This window comes from Festucalex cinctus, chromosome 16 (assembly GCF_051991245.1).
Source record: "Festucalex cinctus isolate MCC-2025b chromosome 16, RoL_Fcin_1.0, whole genome shotgun sequence".
Lineage (NCBI taxonomy): Eukaryota > Metazoa > Chordata > Actinopteri > Syngnathiformes > Syngnathidae > Festucalex > Festucalex cinctus.
In genome coordinates, this window is record NC_135426.1 from 21,985,644 (window position 1) to 22,007,814 (window position 22,171).

General features: G+C 45.4%; 3 protein-coding genes across 3 annotated transcripts; all 3 read right to left on the bottom strand.

Moving 5' to 3' along the window:
* Positions 1 to 437: 437 nt before the first annotated feature.
* On the bottom strand, positions 438 to 4,610 carry wnt16 (wingless-type MMTV integration site family, member 16). The gene is made up of 4 exons (XM_077499601.1): positions 4,384 to 4,610; positions 2,832 to 3,067; positions 1,973 to 2,271; positions 438 to 1,422 (listed from the first exon to the last, which is right to left on the bottom strand). Exons 1-4 carry the CDS (start codon positions 4,494 to 4,496, stop codon positions 967 to 969), a joined length of 1,104 nt encoding a protein of 367 aa, XP_077355727.1. The 5' UTR covers positions 4,497 to 4,610; the 3' UTR covers positions 438 to 966.
* A 939-nt stretch (positions 4,611 to 5,549) lies between these two features.
* Positions 5,550 to 16,510, bottom strand: cped1 (cadherin-like and PC-esterase domain containing 1). The gene is made up of 20 exons (XM_077499600.1): positions 15,990 to 16,510; positions 15,366 to 15,531; positions 14,201 to 14,295; positions 14,076 to 14,124; positions 13,821 to 13,996; positions 13,646 to 13,752; positions 13,493 to 13,565; positions 13,029 to 13,157; positions 12,851 to 12,955; positions 11,640 to 11,728; positions 11,535 to 11,566; positions 11,294 to 11,462; positions 11,032 to 11,221; positions 7,993 to 8,092; positions 7,736 to 7,872; positions 7,358 to 7,578; positions 6,556 to 6,657; positions 6,390 to 6,477; positions 6,169 to 6,315; positions 5,550 to 6,084 (listed from the first exon to the last, which is right to left on the bottom strand). Exons 1-20 carry the CDS (start codon positions 16,182 to 16,184, stop codon positions 5,956 to 5,958), a joined length of 2,499 nt encoding a protein of 832 aa, XP_077355726.1. The 5' UTR covers positions 16,185 to 16,510; the 3' UTR covers positions 5,550 to 5,955.
* A 71-nt stretch (positions 16,511 to 16,581) lies between these two features.
* On the bottom strand, positions 16,582 to 21,496 carry ing3 (inhibitor of growth family, member 3). Its single transcript, XM_077501203.1, has 12 exons — positions 21,330 to 21,496; positions 21,095 to 21,166; positions 19,592 to 19,692; positions 19,222 to 19,287; positions 19,023 to 19,119; positions 18,875 to 18,946; positions 18,690 to 18,806; positions 18,416 to 18,591; positions 18,075 to 18,292; positions 17,362 to 17,554; positions 17,245 to 17,283; positions 16,582 to 16,795 (listed from the first exon to the last, which is right to left on the bottom strand). Exons 1-12 carry the CDS (start codon positions 21,355 to 21,357, stop codon positions 16,679 to 16,681), a joined length of 1,296 nt encoding a protein of 431 aa, XP_077357329.1. The 5' UTR covers positions 21,358 to 21,496; the 3' UTR covers positions 16,582 to 16,678.
* Positions 21,497 to 22,171: the final 675 nt, after the last annotated feature.

Below are 22,171 nucleotides of genomic sequence, written 5' to 3' on the forward strand. Positions count from 1 at the left end.
GCACCAACACACGCTTGCCAGTTTCCTGTAAACCAAAGTGCTGACGTTTATCATTTCAGAACTTTTCAACCAATCCCGGTCTAACTACCATTGTGGGGACCGGTTTGTCCTTGTGGGGACATTTTAGTGGGGCCCCCACAAGCACAAAACTCTTTTAGAGGGTCAAGACTTGGTTTTAGAGTTTAGATTTGAATAGAATTTTGCAGGGTTAGGTTTAGGTAATCGATTGTGATGATTAAGATTCGGGTAAGGGGCTAGGAAAGGCATTACGTGTGTGTGTGTGTGCGCATCCAGATAATGGCAGGACATCCTGGTTAACAAAATTCAAGTCACTTGTATCCCTTTCCTCAAACATTCTGCACCGTCATCACTCACACGCACTCTCATGTGGGCACACACGCATCCCAATAATCACAAACCATTTGCATTTGTTTCTGTTTAAATTAGTGCTGGAACCAACAATTTTAATAAGTCAGTTATTTTTTCGATTGATTAATCTGATTTCAAAATTAAAAAAAAAAAAAACAATTTTCATCCCTTAATTTAAAACATTTGAACAAAAAAGTTCAAATTAACAGTGCAGAAAATGCATTGATGATGATTCAGTTCCTGTTTTGGTCCATATCGGCAAAAATGTTGACTATTGATTTTTCAAAACAAAACAAATCGTCTTTTGGGGGGGGGGGAAAAATACACAAATACAATCAGTCTGTTTTCATTTCCTGATGAAAAACTGAAATCAGACGTTTGGACAATTTGAATTAAACAAACAAAAAAAGAACAGTCAATTTTCTCTATAGTTGATGAAACAATCACTTTGTTGCACGTCTGGATTGAAATGATTTCAATCCCGGAAGAGACATAAAAAAAAAACTGTTTTGAGTTTGTCAAATTGTGGATGCATTTCAAAATGGCCGACATCCCAAAAAAAAAAAAAAAGTCTGCGACGACAACGGCGGCGGCGTTTCACTTGCAGGCGTGCGTGTCGCTCATGCTCTCGCATCGGCGACATCGGACGTAGCAGCACCACACGAACTTGCAGGCGCATCGGTGCACGTGGCGCTCCACGTGCGTGTTGTAGCCGCGGCCGCAGCACAGCAACTTGCATCCGTCCGGCCCCACCGAGGTGCGGTTGCAGCGGCGACCCCTGGTGCCCAACACGCCGCTGCGCCGGTCCTCCACGCAGTAGTTGGGCGACTTGTTGACGAAGACCAGCTGGTGCTTGTCCGGCAGGGGGCGCCCTTGCGCTTGGCCATGCGCGCGGGGCTCCTTCCTCTTGAGGCGCACGCTGCGCTCGTAGCGCTCCTTCAAGTAGGCGCCCACGCGGCCGAACGGCGCCATCGTCCGCCAGCACGTCTTGACGGCGCAGGAGCCCGAAACGCCGTGGCAGCGGCAGTCCGTTGACATGGTTGTCGCCACCGCCTTGAGGGGGCGCCGCCACAACGCCGGAAAAGCAGGAAAGAAGAAACGCAAATAACCCCGACGGAATGACAAGGAGATGAAGGTCAAGGGTCAATGAGGACTGTATCCCATAATGCATTGCAGCCAGCCAAAAAAGGTTTTCCATTTAGATTGTTGAATTACAAACTAGCTTTTTTTCTAGCTGGCCCTGGATGATCTCCTTTGCTCTGCTGCCACCCGCTGGCCGTTTGTGTAATAACTACCATTTCTGCAACCGTTTTTTGCTGTATGCTATAGCATAAAAAAAACAAAAAACGTATAAATATGTCTTTGGGACACTTAAAACATTAAAAAAAAACATTTACACGTTATTGGGAGCAAATGAGTTAATGATTTTTGTGATTTATTTTTTTTGTATTTAAACAGGGGCACAGATATCACAAATTTCACTTCTTTCTGTCCCCTTTCAAATCTTTTTAAAGACTGAAATAAAAATGTTGAATTGAAAATTGAATTGAGATAAGCCAGCCAAGAAGGAGAACGTTCAAAGCAACGAAGAAGCTTTTCCAACCTGCCTGCCGGCCTCGCTGTTGTGCTGGTTCATCCGGAAGAGGGCGTGCGTGCGCGTCCCGGCCGAAGCATTGATGGCGCCGTGTGCCAGGAAGCGCCGGCTGAACCAGGTCCCGTACTGGACGTGGTCCGAGCAGCCGCCCCAGTGCCAGGCCTCCCCCGCCGCCGCCCCCGCCGTCGCCCCCTGCGGGCGGGCGTCGCAGCCGCACTCGCTCACGTTGCCGTGGCTACAGAAACGCGTGACGGCGTGGACCAGCCCGGCCGCCATCACCGCGTACATGAAGGCTGTTTCTTTGGTTCCTTCAAAGGGAGTAAGGAACCAAACAGAGAGCGGATTGGTCAGTGGTCAATGTTGGCGCAGATGTTCAGTGAACTTTGGACCGAGCTGTGCATCATGAAGTCATTGCGGCTCCTTCTGGCACGACTTGTACGGTGTAATACAGTGACATCAAAAAATTAATTAGAGTTTCACATTTACTTGAAATGAAGGAAACCATGCTGCATCTTAAAATTATTTCACAGAGGATAAAGATTGCTGCGTCATGAGTCCAAATGATGTCATCATCACATGCTATTTGTTAGCCCGTCTATGGCATTTTGCGGAGTTGGCTAGCAAGTTTAAGTGGTATAGTTTGAAATCCAAAAAAGTGGAATCACTCATTTTCAGTCTCTTGAGAGTAAAGTTCAGCTGTGAGTGGCATTAAACAACATTTGCAACGCATCTTACGGCATTGGCCTTCAAAATAAAAGTCGTGTATAGTTGGTGTGAGTACAAAACAATGTGTGCAACAATCTGGGCCAGGGTTCACCATCATACATGGAAACATTTGCCACGTCAATTTTAGCCAATCAAATCTCACCGCTGGTCAGCTGCTGTCCGAAGACGGCCGGGTCGCCGCCGCCGGTGGAGCAGTTCCACCTCTCGTGTCGGAACTGGTTCTGGCACTCCCCGAGGGCCAGCCGGGCCGCGTCCACGATGCTGGGCGCCAGGAAGCTCCGCTTACGGCACACGTCGTGCTGCTCGGCGCTCAGAGGGAGCGAGCGGCAGCCGGCGTCCCGGGACCAGCGCTCGCTCGACCCGTCTACACCTAAGAGCCTTTACCAAAACAAAACCAAAAAAACAATAATCAACACAAACGGGTCACTCATGTGGGACTAAAATGTTCGGGGGTACACAAGCCAAAACCGGTTGGGAACAACTGTGGTTTAGGGGGCAATATGGCCGCTTCACCCAAGTTTCCTTGAGGATATGCTCATCGGAACACAAACAAAAGTTGTGTTCAAATTAAGTATACCTCAATTGCGTTTATATGACCAAATATTTGGGTTAGAAAAGAGGTCAAAACTTTTTTGTGTGTGATTACATGGCCTTTCAAAACCCAAATATCGCCAATATTGGAGTTATTGACTCCAACATTTGACAAGTGTATTAACTCCTATTATGTGCGCAGCCCACCGCCTCCCCCCCTCATCGATGTGCTCTGTTGACCCAAACTGCAAGCACCCCCAAAACGTTTGACCCTCGAATCGCCCCTGCAGCAGTCGTCATTTACGCCTGTTTTTAGAGCATTTTGCGCACTTATTGACTACGGAGCCCCTAAGGTGACATGGTAGGGGGGGGGGGGGGGGGGAAACAACTTTGCGTTCCCTCGCAAAGATTGCGTTCAAACGCAAAAAATTTTTCGCCTACCATGTCCCCTGCGCCGTAAACACTTCCGGGTCATCTTCCATGTGAACAAAAGCGACGAGGACGAAACGTTTGTAAACATGAAACAAAACAGTGGGAAAGCTTTCCCAAAGCGACTAGGTTGGAGCATGTATTTTTCCACTGCTTTGTTTACACGTCGCAAATCAACATGCAGAAAACAAATTTTGAGTTTCTTGACATCAGTCCTCAATGTTGCCCTTTTTTCTTCTCTTATTGAACTATTTAATCCACGCGAGTCTATTTGCGAATTGAATACTCGAGGGATGACCAATTTAAACTAAATAGGCCCCGATCAAAGTTTTACAACAAAAAACAACATATTGAAAAAAATAAAATATATATATATATATATATATATATATATATATATATATATTTTTTTTTATTTTTTTTTTTTTTCAAGCTCCAAATTCAAAAGCTCGTCGGTCAAAATATTTTGAGCGATTTTATTTGTAGCTACCAAACAAAAGAAGCTCGAAAAAAAAATAATAATAGTGACGCATGACAAAAATGGTTTCATCTTATTGAGCGATCGATATGTATGAAAGAAATTAAATTACAAGTTGTCGTAATAAGCTAATGATGATAATGAGTGATACGGTGCCTGCACGTCAAAGTGTTTTCATCCAAACTATCTTTTGCCATCAGAGTCGTCTGGAATCCAAAAGTTTGTGTCAAAGTTGCGCGTGCACGCGGATACTCACATCCAGCTGGCCTGGCAGCACAACGGGCACACGCACAGAAGCACAGTCAACGCGCACACGCGTCGCACCGGTACCGCTCCCGGCGCCGGGTTCGGGTTCGGCTTGGTCTCCATGTCCGCAGTTCTTTCCTCATGCGCGTCCGCGTACGGCGCGCGCCGCCGATCGACGAGATCCCGTCCGAAGGTGAAATGAGAGCAGCCGCGCCACGTCCCTCGTTGGAGGCTGCCTGTGACGTCACAGCCCAACGCTAATTGGACGGATAAATAAGCGGCCACGTGACAGGTGGACTTCAGGACAGCAACTCAACGACCCGTTTTCCGCTGGGGTGAGCTTCCAAAGAATATCCGCAATAAATGAAATCTGCAAAGTAGTTAGCTTTGTTTTACATTTATAATGAATGATTTATGGCTTTAAAACCCCTCACCGCACAGTTTATACTTTTCTCACCGAGACATTCACATTTTCTCACATTTCTCTCGTTTAAATATTCTCAATGATTAAATATTCATACATTTTTATAAAATAGCTACATTACTGCAAAATTCAAAATTGCACTAAAAAAAAAAAAAAAAAAACTCCACGAAACAGCGATACCACGAAAAGTGAACCGTGTTATAGCGAGGGAACACTATTTTGTCGATACAACAATAAGTAGGGATGTAACGATATCCAAACATCACAATACGATAATTATCACGCTATTGTGGGGAGGTTGGCAATATTTAAAAAAGGTCACAATCTTGTAAAAAATATGAGCTCATATTTAAAAAAAAAAAAAAGCACAATATTGTGCTTTTGTACATAATAGCAATGCATATAAACCACCTACAATCTCTAATAACATTTAATATTGAGGCGCTTATTGTTAATGCTGCACACAGTGAGTTCCCTATTGACTCGGTTGTTGGTTCACAGGCATATTATGTTCCCCTTTATCTGACAATTAGTGTCGATTCTAAACATAGAAGGCCAAAACATCCCTAATGAAAATTAAGTTGCACTAATAAAATAGCCACTATAGGGTGCTAGAACCGCACAAATGGAAATCAACCTGACTTTTTTTAACATATGTTGCTTTTAAATAACGTGAACATGACGACGACGACGATATTGTGGCAGTTTTGATATCACGATATTGCCCTTATCGTTACATCCCTAACAATAAGCATGAAGCCACATTTTTATTTCATTATATTAGCATCCTCCTCCAACATAAGGCACCACAGAGCAAAGAAAGTCCACGAATAACTCACAGGAACGCTAACCGAGATAATTAGCATGTTAACGCGTCAAGAGTCCTTCATACAGTTGTAACATTGAGAATCTGGTCACTTTTCAAAATAAAATCTTTTTTTAGCCTTGGATAGTAAACACTAAGTCCAGAACTTTTTTTTTTTTTTTTTAATTCTTTCAACTGTGCAGCCCGCTGCAGCCAGGTACCGAACGGTCCGTGGCCCGGTGTTTGGGGACCACGACTGTAGATGATGACGACAGGCACGTCCATACGTGATGGGTCCATGTTGTCCGTCTACACGAGCTGATGGCTGGCTGGCCCGCGTTTCTGCTCGCCGTTTACGTTGCGGGACATAAGCGACTGAGCAGGATCTCGGAGTAGATCTGGTTGACGGGCCCTCGCACGTGGTAGGACCACGACGGCGTGTCGGACGAGAGCTGCGAAGACTTGGAGGGCAACTTCTCCACCTTGACAGTGTCGAACAAGTTTTCTGAGTGTGCCATCGTCAAGCCACGACTTTCATTTGCTCACTTTTTTTTTTGTTTTTTTACCTGGTGGAAGTGACACGCGCATCGCCCCTGCAAGAATTCCTTGTGGCGGCCCATGGTGACGGCCAGCGTGTCAATCACCTCGTAGCCGAGGCGCCGGGCGGCGGCGACGATGCGGCGGTTCTCCCGGGAAAGGTTCTGGATCTCCTTCTGCGTAACGCACACAACCAGTTGAGCGGGCGCTGGTGAACACGCCGCACGCCGCGCAGGTCGAGGGAACAAACCGGCGCGCGGGCTCGGACGCCGTCGGCCCGAACGTGGAAACCCATCCCCAAAGACTTGATCACCACCTGGACGCCCGCTAGGGACTCTCTGAGGTCGGGGAGAAAAAGATGGCGTTTGACGTGCTGGTTGGTTCGCGACATTACAAAGTGGCGAGTAATTGCTCACCTGTCCAGGACTTCTCGCACCATCTTCAGGTGATCGGTCGTCAGCCACTGAACTCCGCCCACAACCAAGACTGTCCGCTTGGAGTCAACCAGAGGCCGAGACCTTGGAAATGCAAATGACGTGACCTTGACAAATAGCAAGCAGGATACCGTCTTCCCTCCTTTATCGCTGGTTCATCTTTCGCAGGTTTTTTTTTTACAGCGTGCTTTTTGATTTGTTTATTTTTATTTTTGTCTTTGCGCGCCCGTATCTCTCGAACCCTACGCCCGACTGGAGAGATATATATATAAATCATACCAAAACGAAGAAAATTATGCAAATAATTGATTAGAAAAAGCAGGATGAGCGTGTGCAGTGAATATAAATTTTTGAAGACATCCTCATAACAATAAATGTCGAAAAAATTTAACACAACAGGTGCGCTTCAAATTTAGCGGGCAAAATATGTTGGGGAAAAAAACACTTTTTTAGGTCAGTGATTAATCAAAATTCTAAGACGTGATTAATCTGATTAAAAAATGTAATCGTTTGACAGCTCTAATATATATATATATATATATATATATATATATATATATACACACATACACACACACATAATTAACAGAATTATTATTATTATTTTTTTTAATTAATGCTGATTTCAATTATCGCGGGTAGTTTTTGGAACGTAACACCTGCGAGAAAACGAGGAAACACTATTTCATATCCTAAAAATGTATCTGTGACCCAAAAAAAAAAGTGAAAAAAAAAAAAAAATCACGTGTCTGGTGATGTTAGAACGTCCCAAGTGACGCGGTACCTGCGCAGCAGTTGTGCCAGCGCCTGGCTGAAGGTGGGCCTCCGCCCCCGCTCCAACCAGAACTGCGGATAGTACGAGTAGGCCACCGGCGTGCGGCCCTCGTTCACGTCGTCGTAGAGCAGCGTGCCGTGCGACCTGTCCCACGCCGACAGGCTGAAGTTGAGGCGCTCCGTCAAAAAGTACATCATGCCGCGGTTGGTCGAGTCCCCCAGGAACAACACCTGAGCGCAATTTAGCGAGGAAAGTAAAGAAGGGGCGGACACAATGAAGGAAGAATGGGAGAAAAAGGCAAAGAGAAGGAAGAAAAATGCAGGAAAGAAGCAAGAACTCACGGAAGGATCTTGGAAAAAAAAGAAGGCAGGAAGCACGTCAGTTCACCTTCCTGTCCGCCATGCATTCCCGCAGGCGGGCGGCGTCCACCAACGGGTGATGGCAGCCGTCCGGTTGCCAGGCGACCTCCCGCCAATCGCACGTCCTGTTGTCAGAGCAGCTGAGACACGGCACCAACCAGCGACCTTTAACCTCACACAGAAACAAACTTCAGCGTCATACAGGATTCCTGCCATATTGCCAGCACGTGATTCGCACGTTGCTGGTCAGGAAGTGCACCGAGTGGACAGGATGTGACATCACACCTGGAGCGTGTCCTGAGGTGCAAGCAGGAAGTGGATTGGGAGACCTGGAAAAGGGTTCCAGGCCACAAGGAAGATCAGGATCCACCACCAGGCCGCAGTCCTGAAACACAATTGGGAAGTCCGCAAGTTCAAGTTGCTTTTGACTCGGGATGTAACGATATCCAAATATCACGATACGATATTATCACGATATGAAGCTCACAATATGATAATTATCACAATATTGTGGGGAGGTCGGCGATATTTAACTCATTCACTCCCAACCTTTTTCACTTAAGTGTTTTCATGGATTTTGACTGATTTTTCAAGGCCCGCGAAATATTATGTTCTATTGCTATAAAAATATGGACCATACCAAAAGAGAGATTAGAGTGTCTTCTTTTATCAGGGGAAAAAAAAAAAAAAGTATAATCCTATCTGTTTCCGCTGTGCAGCAATTAGTAATAGAACATAGTTAAGTTTCATCGTTTTTCACAATTCTGCTTAGAACTGTGGGGAAATCAGCTTGTTTTTACATGGCCTGGTTGATCTCTTATACTCTGCTGCCACTCAACCATTTTCTGCAGTAGAGAGACTGCATCAAAGCCTTCTCTATGCTCTGGCATAAAAAAAAACAAAAAAACACAAATACGTCTTTGGGACACTTAAAACATTTAAAATATGACGCATTTATACGTTTTTGGGAGATAATGAATTAAAAAAAAGGTGACAATATTGTAAAAAAAAAAGAGCTCATACCACAAAGCACAATATTGTGCTTTTGTACATAACAGCAATACATGTAAACAACCTCCAATCTCTAATAACATTTAATATTGAGACACTTACTCACCTCATGCAAGCACACAAGAGTTCATCCACATATTGACTCACTTCACAAGCACATTACAATCCCCTTCACCTGACAATTTGTGATTTTAGACATAGAAAGGGCCAAAACATCCCTCATGAAAATTAAACTGCACTAAAAAAAAAACAACAACTAGCCACCAGAGGGTGCTAGAACTGCACAAATGGAAATCAACATGACTTTATTTTTTATTAACAGATGTGTCGCTTTTAAATATCGTGGCCATTACGACGACGATATTGTGGCAGTTTTAATATCACAATATCACGATATTGCCATGATCGTTTACATCCCTACTTTTGACCGTAATCATCTGAAGAAAAGAAACATAAAACCTGAGTCAAAAAAGAAGGCCAAAGCGCCATTTTACGCAGGATGCTCCAGTCTGCCAAATTAAGGAAGTACATTTTGTTGTTGTTGTTGCAAGTCAGTGGTAAGGAAGGAAATCGGGAAGGAAGAAGGAAGTCAAGTAGGAGGGAAAGACGCGTTGGGGTGGTGGTCGGTCTTCATCGCTCGTCGTTGTCAAGTGAGTGCGGACGGCGGGGGGGGGTGAAAGGTCAAATAAACGCCGAGCCCCGGCCTGGGAGCCGCCGGCGCGTCTGGAAGGACTTGAGAGGCGGACGCCGCCTCGCACGCACGCACGCCGCAGCGGACTTCGGCGGCGTCCGCGTTCCGCCTTTCTTGTTGGCCTTCGGCGCGGCGGCGACACATTCCGCACGCCGGCGCCGCACATCGCAACAAAGTGAGACAAGAAAACTTAACAGGGATTTTCTTGTTCGTACCTGAGCTCGGCCCAAACCTTCAATCGCAACGCACGCACGCACGCAAACTTTCTGAGCTCAGCCGAAGCCGTCAAACGCAACGCGCGCACTCGAGGGCTCAGCCACCTTCATACGCACGCTCTCACACATTTTGCTTCTGCTTTTCATACCACTTTGTTACATTCAGCTACTGTAATGTATGGAGAGTATTTATTTATTTATTTTTCAAATCAAGGGTGCAGATTATATCCAAGTAATAAAAGGTTTCCCAAAATAACAGCGAAAGACTTTTTTTTTTTTTTTAAATATTAAAAACTGAAGTAAATACTGAATATGTGATGTCATTCCCAATAAATCATATTTTGCATCTGTTCAACTGCAGATATCAATTTTAGCAAGGGAGAAAAAAAAGAAAAATAACAAATGACTTAGGTGTCGAAAATGTAAGGATGCAAGTGCATTGACCACTTTAAAATTCTTAGGCTATTTGTTTTTTAAACACACTGAAATTAATAATGCAAGCAATTGTTTGTTAATATTTTCTACATTCAGGTCTCACGTGCGAACACTTTCAAACTACTTTGTAAAAAAACAAATCAAGGCTCAGTAACAAGCTTACGTATGACGGATTAACAATGCATCTTACTCATCGTAGCGAGAAGCGAAGCAGTAAGGATTCCACAGTGTGTGGTATACGCTTGTACCAAGAAGTCTGGGAAAAGCGCAATATGCACGTTTCAATCGCTAAGAATATTTTAACATTCACTCGCAGCCATTTTCAATGAAGCAACCCCCTTCGCTCCCGGCTGTTTTACTGGATTTTCACTGATTTTGCAAGAACCTACCACAATAAAATAAAACAAAAAATAAATAAATAAATAAATAAAAAAGTCCCTCTTCTTTCATCAGGGAAAAAAAAACAAAAAAGTATATTTCTGCTTTCATTTTGCAGCAATTAGCATTACAATATAGCCAAGTTTGATCATTATTCACAAATCTGTGCTTTTTTTGCAACATGGCCCTGGTTGATCTCTTTACTCTGCTGCCATCTGGTGGCAGTTTTTTGTAATAACTACCATTGCTTTAAGTGTCCTCAAGTCAGAGGCTGCATCAAAGCCTTTTTTCTGATCTAGTGTGTATATATATATATATATATATATATATATATATATATATATATATATATATATATATATATAAACACGTCTTTGGGACCATGGCAATATTTAAAGTAAAACGTTTTTGGGAGCAAATGAGTTAATATAATATATTAGATATATCACCAAATGCTACTCAATACTTCTGAACCATCAACAACGAAATGGAAGCAAAGCCCATCAGGACGAAATTTGCCGCAACATGTCAACCAAACCTCGATGAAAGGCAACGTAAGATGGCTGCCTTCTGGCTGACTGTCAGTTGACTCACTTGCAGGAAGCCGCAGGTCACGTGATCTCCAAACATGGGGAGGCTGGGCGGGGCCTCGCGGTGCAAGCGGATGGTGTAGACGGCCAACGTGCGTGGCGAGGAGGAAGCGGCCGCGGATGTCTCTGGGGCGGCATCAGTGAGCAGGATGTCCACGCGGCTCGGACCCAGGCCCACGGGGACGGCCGATACCCTGTCCACACCAAACATCGTCTCAAGGTACCGCTTTGTGTGTGTGTGCGCGCGTGTGTGTGTGTACACTTACCTGGGGTGTGCCCGGCACGCTTTGCTAACAGTCTCAGCGCGCACACGAAGCATGATCGTGTCAAAGGTCACGTCGGCGTAGTACTCGGCCACATGGGGGTCGAAGGCGGGACTTAGCGTGAGGGGCGGGGCAAAGTAGATCTGCCGGAGGCGGGGCTCCACGCAGCGACCTGAGCAAAACACAGCCGGCCAATCGCAGAGGCACAACGCGGCCCGCGCCCCGCCTCATCGTCAAGGCTCACCTGTGCGCCGGCTGGCCGCCGCCGAGTCGGACCTGCGGCGCACACACGCGTTCTCGTTAGGGGGCGAGACGGAATTCACGATGAGCGCCAGCGAGCTACGTTCACCTGCTCGTTTCCGAGCGACGTGCGATGGCCACGAGAACATCGGAAAGATGAGAGACGGACCCGCAGGACCAGGACACACCTGGACACACCTGCCACATCAAACGCACACATTCAACATATTGATGTGTGTATGTGCGTGTCTGTGATTTTTTTTTTTGCATCTGTCTGTCACTCTGTGTCTCTGTCCATGTTACATCACGCTTATTAGAGTAGGGATGTTCAATGCAACTTTTTTTTCAAACCGATATTAATATAAGTAGTCACCGATACCAAGTACAGATACCACTAGTACTTTTTAAACATACATTTTCCCCACATAAACATATAGCAGATAACGTTAAAGAAAGGCCTATGTATCCCAATATAGCATTTTTTTTCCTTCAAATTGTATCTGGCAATTTTTGTTTATTCTTCTAATTTTTTTTCTTTAGCTTTTATTTTTTTCTAGTTCCAGGGCGTAAAATGACAAGAGGTCTTTAAAAAAAACACAACAACAACTGAAAGTACATCTCACACCAATAAAAGTCACTAAAACTAACCCTAATTACAGCAAAATGTCCCTTGTGTTCATCTTTGTTAACTCATTTGCTCCCAAAAACGTATAAAAACGTTTTATTTTAAATATCGCCTTGGTCCCAGAAATGTATATACGTTACATGTTTTTTTGTTTTTTTTTTTGTTTTTTCTTCCCCTTTACAGAAGGCTTTGATGCAGCCTCTGACCTGAAGATTTCGCTTAAAGGGACACTTTACTTATTTAGCCATTTTTACCAGTCAAACATTCATATTTTGCCTATAACAAATTTGATATTTTCATTATTTTTCATGAACAATTAGTACCTTTAAAAACACATTTTGCAACTTGCTGTCGACTGAAAATGACATCACAAAGGCTCAGGTAACCAATCACAGCTCAGCTTGTGAATGTCATATGACCAAACCTAGAAAACAGGTGAGCTGTGATTGGTTACCTGAGCCCTTGTGATGTCATTTTCAGTTGACAGCAAGTTGCAAAATGTGTTTTGAAAGGTACTAATTGTTCATGAAAAATAATGAAAATATCAAATTTATTAGAGGCAAATTATTCACTTATTATTGCTATAATGGGCTAAATAAGTGAAGTGAAATGAATTACAGTATAATGAAAAATCCAACAGTATTCCAACCCCGGTTTGCATTTGCAACATGCATATTTGTGTGTGTGTGCGTTACCAGTTGAAAGGCTGACAGCGCCATCGTGTGGCGGTGAAAGTTTTGCAGCAATCGAAAGTCTTCCGGCGAAACGCTGACGCCGCTCGTCACCTCAAAGACGTCACGCTAACAAAACGAGAGAGAAACTTCCCATCAATCTCGGTGGTTCTTCATGCACCCGCTCGTCACGTGACCTCACCCGAGCGTCCTCATTGGCCGCCTCTGAGGCCAACAGGAAGTCTAGCGTGTCCTCCAGGATGACATCACGAGTGACTTGCCTGTCAAACTGCTCGTCACTCACAACCCCGAGAGACAAGCCCGCCTCCACCTGAACACAAGCAGCCCAGCCAATCAGAAGACAGAAGAGAGCTTGGCCAATTAAAAGAAAACGCTGACCTCTAGTGGACGTTTAAACGTACTTCCACTGAAGTGAAACGGTCTTGTGTGCATACAAACAGATGTGCACATGTACACGTGCGCGGCAATGTGCTCCAGAGCATGTGCGAGCCCTGGCGCGATGCCAGGCATGCTGACGGTCATACTTGCGATCACATGACTGAGCAGCAGTCATTCAAGTCTGAAATCCTTTCAAAATAAAGCTTGCTACTTTTGGGCAGTACTTGAAAAACAAAAACAAAGCTAACTTCCTGTTTGCGGTCATACCTGCGTGACAATTGGTGCGATGGTGCCGCTGAAGGTGAGCGTGAATGTCAGCAGCTGGTAACACAACACACACCTGTAAAACACACACACACACACACACACCCGTCAATCACGCACGCACGCACACACACGGCCGCTAATTATCATGCTAACTTGTGGCGGTGTGCGGCCTTCTCATGGTTGGACACGGCGGCTTCCAGCACGTGACCTATGACCCTCTTGGCCTGCTCCAAAGCGTCAGGCAGCAGGGCCTCACGAATCTGCAAGCACATGGCGGCGGTGACCAGCAGGAGGCAGCAGGGAGCAGCGCTGCACACTCATCACACACCTGTGCAGCTCGGGTGGTCTGATTGGCCGTCACCACGGCGATGTCGTGCAGGAAGCAGCTCAGAGGCCTCAGCGACGTCACTAACGCGAAAACGCTCACCGCGGCGACTGGGCCGGGGGGAGGAGCTTCCCCGCTGTCAGTGGCGGGCGGGTGAGCAGGCGGCATGATGGGTAGTCCTGTTGAGAAAAGGCGCAAAAATTCCTCAAGAGACATGTGACAAGGGCAGCTGGCGGGCGTGTCATTAAAAAGAGTTACCTGTCAGCACAGCAGACAGCGCCTCCACCAGGCCAGGCAACAGGTTGACCTGCACGCACACACATTTTACACACACCGGCAGCAAGGCGGGTTGCGATTGGCCGACGCATGTCATGTGACCTCACCCTCTGGTGTGACTGGAGGTGCGAGAAGGCCGCCTTGCTCAGACAATTTCCGCCCGACGCGCTCACGCACACCAACAGGCTCCACGGGCTGTTCCCTGTAACCACGGCAACAGACAGGAAGTCGCCAATTGGACAAAAAGTTCTGCCAGTTTGTCTTCATGGGAGACGCTTTTTGTTTCCAGCAGCAAAACAAGACAAGAAAGAAAATGTGAGCTGACAAGTGACATTGTTGACAATTGCAGCCAACAAGACGATTTGATGTTCTTGTCCAACTTTTTCTTGTAGCCAAGAAGAAAAACAAAAGACTGCAGTGAGCCAAAACAGGAAGCAGCTTGTCCAAACAAAAGAGCCAAAAGTGAAGGTGGGAACATGTGGAAGTGATTTAGAAACATCCGGAGCACTTGGGCTTCTGGCAGCTGTTTCCATGACGACGCGCACACACACAGCAAAGAGCTGCTACATTTGAAAAATCTTCACATCTTATTGCACATCATAGGAACAATCTGGTTTCTGAACAAAAACAACTGCAATGTTAGGAATCAGTTTTTGTGCAACTTACAGATCACGCTGGCTTGATAGACGTGCATGCCACGTTTACAAAACTTTCTAAGATCCGGAAATGATTTGAAATTGTGCTCAATTTGAGCCTTTGACTGGAAATGTTGACAAACTCAAGTGGAAACTATTCAGAAACGATACGCTTGTCCTCGTGCCATGTAAATGTTTACGCCAAAATACCAACCAGTCGTGACAATGAAAAAAGGGGACAAAAACAAGTCAGGCTGCTGACGGACATTTTGTAATGTTGAGTCTCTTAAATATTTCCACATATTCCCAGAAGTGTACTTTGTTTACAAGAGCGAAATCCATACTGTGTACTCTTCCCTTGAAGCAGTGTGATAATGTTGGTGGTGCGCCCTCCAGCGGCCCAAATGAGCAATAACAATAACTGTGATTGAGTAAACACGTCTTCTGTTTCCGGAGGCCACGGATTAGAGCCAACGGCAACATTAGCCCACGGGCCGCACATTTGACAGCCCTGGTCTAAAGCATGATTATGTATAAGTGTGGATGGTTGTTTGTCTATATGTGCCCTGCAATTCGCTGGCGACCAGTCAATGGCTTTAACTGGGAGCGCGAGGCGACGAAAGAAAAAGGCCCGTACCGTGCTGGAGCGCGGAGTCGGCGTGCGTGTAGGTCCGTACGTGGAAGTGAAGACGCGTCAGCACTCTCTGGTACAGCTGCGCCTCGCTGTCACGCATCTGCCAGCGACCAATCACCAGCACGGCCCTCCGCTGCATGGGCTGCTCGCCACCCGACCCGGGAGACGACTGACGGGACAAAACAGACAAGACAACGTGACTAGCATGTTTATGTTCGGCGAGTAGCTACCTCGCCGGCTGCTGTCAATCAAAGTGGAGAAGAAGGGCAATGACAGGCGTGACCCCGCCCCCTGCTGGTTAGTTCAAAACGAGGGGCTCTTAATTGGATTCACATGTGCTAAAGTGACACCTTTGGGTTTTTTTGTGGGGGAGTGACATCATTAGCACAAAAGGACAATGAAGAACTTTTTTTTTTTCAGCAAGAAATAAAAAGTGCGGATGACAGACTGATTCTTTTGTTGTCACTCACCACTAAAAGTTGACGCTGACGTTCAAATATTAAAACAACTATTGCACGTGATTTCATCACGTGACGTGTTGGCGTTGACAGTATGAAACGTCATCGCTCGAAAATAAAAATAAAAAAATGACTGTGGATGTAGGATTATCATTTTTTTTGCCCTCACCCGCAGACTGTGCAAGGCGGCGCTGAGCTTGCGTGCATCGCGCGGCAGCGGCCGGGTGTGCTCGTGCTGTGCCGGACCCCTCCCGGTGCTGGCGGGTTCGGTGCCTCTGAGGACCCGGTAGAAGAGAAAGCCCGCCGCGCCGAACAGGACTAGCAGCGGGCCGGAAACGGCGCGGCGACGGCCCAGCATCTTCATCTCCTCTTCCTCCGCTTCGTCGACATCGTCACACTTTTCGGGGGCTTCACCTTCACGAGGTGTGAAGGAAGCACGAGTGGAGCGCGCGCGCACGGGACCTTCCCCAATGACGTTAGCAGACGGACCACATGCACACAAAAGTTGTGCGTGGCAGTTAACTTTTTCCCCTGTCCACTTTTTTTTTTTTTCCTTCTGAGCTTCTCTCCTTCTAGGGTGGAGGAAACTTTTTGAGGGGTGGGCGCGCTCCTCCCCCCACTAACGACTATTTATGGACCCTGCGCACACAGGCGTAAACGTTCGGACCTCAAAGATGTCTAAATGGTGAACGGGGGGGGGGGGGGGGGGGGGCGGGGCCAAAGTCACGGGACAGACGAGGCAAATAAAGGGCAGGCTTGGATGCGTTTTTGAGAAGAAAACTTTATTGTTAAAAACAAAACAGCAGCAGCGCTGACAGCATTTGAAGTTCGTTTGTGTTGTGAGTCGCGACACATCTTCTACTTGTGTCTGCTTCCGCGTCGTTTCATTGCAGCCGTGCACTGAGGGCAGTACCACTTCCCTTTGGGGGCTTCACTCAGTCCCACACAGCCGTAGTGGAACCACTCGATGGGACACTGTAAAAACGCACATGTACACGTACACACTTAAGTATACTTAATTGGAAAAACTGGATGGATGGATTAACCGGAATTTGAAAGTGTGTCACACAGAAGTGATGTCATCTAGCAGCAGCCAATAGATGACATAGCTCCGAAGCAACAATTTTGTGTACTTGACTTTTGGCGCCATTGGCTCGGCTTGCCTGCTTTTTCATTAAACTCAGCCGAAATGCGTTACTTTTTTTCAGTTTACCGGAGTGTTTATTAAATATTGCACACAAGTAATACACACTATTAAAAAACTAAACTACTACTGAAACTAACTAAAAGTAAGCATTTTCAAATAACTCAAACTAATAAAAACTAACAGAAAACCATCAAAACAAAATAAAAAACGAAAATGAAAATTCCAAAACTATAATAACGCTGCCTACAGATGATACAAACATTTGTATGTTACTTACGTCTGTATTGTCGCAGCCCACCATCTCTCCATATGACACCTGCAATCAATCCAAAAGTCGGTGAGTGACAAGATGAGTTCAACGGGCGCTAAGGACAAGCGGCGGCAGCGGCCTGACCTGGTTGCAGATGCAGTAACGGGGCTCATTGGGGTCGTAGGTCCAGTCCACTTGGCCGCTGGCCTCGGCCTCAGGCAACACAGACACCTGCTGGGAAAGTTCCTGAGCCAAGGCGGACGACGACGAGCATGACGACAGTGACGATGATGATGAGGACGAAGACGACTGATGGTTGGAAGACTTTACGCCACTTCTGCAAAGAAAAACAAATCAAAAGCCACAATATCAGGAGCGCTACAAAATAAGCACTCGTTTTGTCATAATAACTAGAATACAATTTGTTTGGGACGCCTTCCACGTGGGAAAGAACATCAGACAAAAACAGGAAGCAGGACAACACAAGCAGCAAAAGACAAAATGCTGATACGTTCACAGTTGCACTTATGAGGTTATAAAATGTGTCAAGAGCGACCCCAAGTGGACAAGTGTGCATTTTCATGGAAACCGCTTATTCAATAATGTTGGGGCTTAAAACAAACAAACAAACAAACAAAAAAAACAATAGAAAGTATATAATGCAATGCATTTTATAAATAAATAAATAATAAGCAGTACGGATAATACTACTGGAACTTTAAGGCAGTGAGGACAATTCTACTGCCCCCCAGTGGCCAAAGTGTGCAACATCAGGATCCATTATTCCAAGTGGTCATGTTGTCTCATCCTTCTATTTTTCTGTAAGAACAAGTGCAGTCAGCCCTGCTTTCTCTTACTTGGACTTGCGGCCTCGAGCGTCTGGGTTGACGGTGGCGGTGGCGACGGCGGCGGCAGCGGCCGGGGCCAGCGTCTGCGTCAGTGTGGATGCCAGCGCGGAAGACGGATACGGAGACGCCTCGCGGGATAAAGAGAAGTCTCGGCTCAGCTGGAAGTCGTTGTTCTTGATGGCCTCGTAGCTCGCCTTCAGACTGGAAGTCCGCCGGCCCTCCTTCATCTGGCATGTGACACGCAGCGGCAACTTTACGGCACATGCACCTCAAACCTTTCAGACTTTGCACTTTGTGTTAGGCACAATAAAAGTGCCCAGGCCCTGAGCGTCGGACATTTTGTTGCTGACCTGAGCGGTGGCCTGCACGGCCTGTGCGGCGGCCATGCTGATGGCGCCGGCTCCGGCGGCGGGTCCGGCCGGCAGAGGGCTCAGGCCGTACGAGGTCAAAGGCTGCGAAGAGTTGATGCCGTAGATGTTGTTGGTGGCAGATGACGACGAAGACGTCATGCTGTTGCTACGGCAACCTGCACCAAACACGATGAGCGGGTGAGACGGAGGCGAGCTGCTGCCAAGCTGGCGTGTGCCAACTCCTCGGCGTGTCTGTTGGCACGTGCGTACATACCTGGCGTGTTCTCCTTGCAGGCGTCTGACGTCAGCGTGGACAGCAAAGCTTCCGACTTGAACTTCTTCTCCGGGACGTGTTCTGTCGTGTGGTGCGTCGAAGCGCTGTACCTTCGCTCTGTTGCCACGGAAGCCAGCGTGAGCACACCAAGAAGAAGAAGACAACGACGGCCAAGCGAAACTCACTCTCTGCGGTGGCGTGAGAGTGGACATGATGGTTGTTGACGGGCTGAGACGGGCTGTCCATCTCCAGAGAGCCTGCGGGACGAGCGAGCACACGGGAAGTGACGGGAAGCGAGTGGCGAGCGTGCGCTCGGGCGCCGCCGGCACTCACGTCTCTCCAGGATTTCGGTGATGCCGGCATTGTCGGCCTCCAGCTCCATCTTGAACTTGGCCAGCTCCTGGTCCAGCTTGCGTAGGTGCCGGTCCACCTGAGTACAAAAGGGCAGGAGGGACATCTAGTGGCCACGCAGCAAACTACACGCTAGCGTTCCCGATGATACAACTGTTGACGTGATTTCTTGTGAACTCACCAGATCATAAATCTGATTGGCCAGTTGCACTTTTTCATCTGCATCTTCCAAAGCTTTGTAATAATCCTGAACACAAACACAATTAGCTTCATTGTCATTGCGCAGTGAAAAAAAAAAACAAAAAACTGTACAATGAAACACCCTTGACCTCACTCACACAAAAATGCCAACTATCAATAAATATAGCAAATGGCAAAAATACTCGATAAATTGTGTTTACATCCTTTTTAAATGATAGCATATTATCAAACAGAACTTTGTTATGCATCTGCAACAGGTTAACTGCATTTGCATTCATTAAAAGGGGACAGCGACCATTTGCAAACACAGGTAGCACCTTTTGCCGAGAGTGACCGCAAACGCATCTGACCTTCTTGATGACCTCCATCTGCTCCTCTCTCCACTCAGGTTTGTTCTTTTTGGCATTGACAAAGAAGTCCATCACCTTTTGCTCCAGCTGGTCTGTGGCGTCTGGACAGTGAACACACCAGGAAAACATATTCATCTTAGGTCAGGTAATGTTTCAATGAATGTTGGTATGATATTGCAACAAGTTTCATTTGGTCGATTGATGACAACGTCACAGCTTTTTTTTTTGTACGACAGCAACAGCAGAGCATTTTGTGCTCTTTACGATCACCTTGTATAAACAAATACCATCCACCAGTTTTGTCCTTTTCTTTTGATTAAATGATGAATCAACTTAAATACTTTTAAAAATGTCCATCCCATTCTTCAAAAGGAGAACAATATTTCAAATTGACTGCAGAAAACACATAAATTGTTGATTCAGTTCCTAGTTTGTTCTGTCAGACATCAGTTGTCAATTCATATTATTCCATCTACTATACTCATCTTGCAACTATTTGTTTTTTGATTTTATCCATGACTCATTCCACTATATTTATTAGGGGTGTTAAAAAAAAATCGATTCGGCGATATATCGCGATACTACATCGCGCGATTCTCGAATCGATTCAATAATCGGCAGAATCGATTTTTTTTTTTTTTTTTTTTTTTAGGATTCACACCTTGAGCATGGAAGAATGTTATATGAACGGCACATTAAGCCTTAATATTTTTATATTAATGCTGTTCAAACATGAAACAGATTACAACCTCTATAAGACTGAAATTTCAGATAAATAAATAATACATTTTCATATAAATCTTACACTCTACAAGCTTACTGATTAGTATTTTCTAAATATGAATGAAAAAAAATCGCAACAATCGACTTATAAATTCGTATCGGGATTAATCGGTATCGAATCGTGACCATTCGTATCGGGATTAATCGGTATCGAATCGAATCGTGACCTGTGAATCGTGATACGAATCGAATCGTCAGGTACTAGGCAATTCACACCCCTAGTATTTATGCTGTTGACTAGGTTTTTCTTTTACTAGTTTTGTTCCATAGTTCTGTACTAGCTTTTCAATAATTTATATCCCATATGTCCCCACTATGAGTTTTGCCATCTATTTGCTTTGTTCTCAACCACTTTTGTTTTATAATTTTATTCGTTACTCATTTTGTCCTCGCTAGGTTTGTTCTCTAAAAAGTTTTCTATTTTTTCCCCACTATTAGTCTTGTCTTCTATTGCATAGCTTTTCATCGACTCATTTTGTCTTATATTTTCTCCTCTACTGGCTTAGTCTTCTATTGTTTGTATCTCCTACTAGTCTTTTTGTCGTAATAATTTCCGCTGCCCTGCAGAGAGGAATAAAATCATCATCCTCCAGCTGTCTTGTCTGCTTGCATCTCCAAAGCACACAACACGGTTACTGTCACTGTTTAATAAACCTTGAAAATTGCAAATGTGTGCTATCTGTTATGTAGGACAGGTGCGGTGGAAACGAACGGACGTACTTTGGACCTGCAGGTCCATCTCTCTCATTTCCGTAAACCTGTCGCGGAGGTCCATGGGAAGCTGCTCGATCACTGAAAGGAGGAAAAAGAAAAAAAGAGGGGGAGGGGTGTTATCGCGCTAGCTCGGCTAGGCTAGGCTAACCGTCGGACACACACAAGACGGCCGAGAGAACACATTTAGCCCCCAAAACGGTCGCTTTGCACCTCGAACGCCCCCCGCCGGTCTTATACTCACTCTCCAGATAATCTTCCAGGTACAACATGTCGACAAGAAGGAGCTTAAACGCGTTTATGGACCAAAAAAAATTCTTTCAAGATGGCGCCTAGTCTATCTTCTGTCGCTTCTTCCTTGCCTTCTTCTTCACTTATCTTTGAGCGGACTACAGGCGCAGCCGTGTACTTTGCCGCCCCACCTGGCGAAAAAAGGTACTGCGTTTACATATTCATCCAGCCATTTCCTGTCAAAGCGTGTGTATTACAAGATGTTATATGGTTTCATAATCAGAAATCAAAATTAGAATCATATTATTATGACTGAGACTGCAGTGAAGTTATGACTTATTCTGTATTGAAAAAGGTAAGATACTATATATAATTTTGTTCATACCTTTCATATTAGTATTAATAGAACCCTGCTTTGTCTTGTATAATTTTCATTGTGGAGACAACTGCACAATCAATTTCCCTTGTGGAGGATTTTCACCATTAAACTACTCTATGTAATTCACAAATTGATATGTTTTTCTAATCTAATTTCAGCACATTAGGTACGCCCCAAATTATTGTGTGTGGGCGGCCATATTGAAGAAAACATCAGAGATTCTTGTGTGAGGGCCGACCCATTGAAGTGGGCATATTGGCCAAACCAGTAGGTACAGATTTCTCAATTGATTAGACCCATCCCAACAACGATAACAACGTTAATGCCAGGTTATTTCATATTATTCCATGTCATTCAACATCATTCCACACCACTTATCATTGCACAATTTTCATTCAGCCCCTCAGCTTTAATTAACATGCAATTTGTATATTAATTGCATTCTATAGTTGTTAACCTTAGATGCTTATATCAAT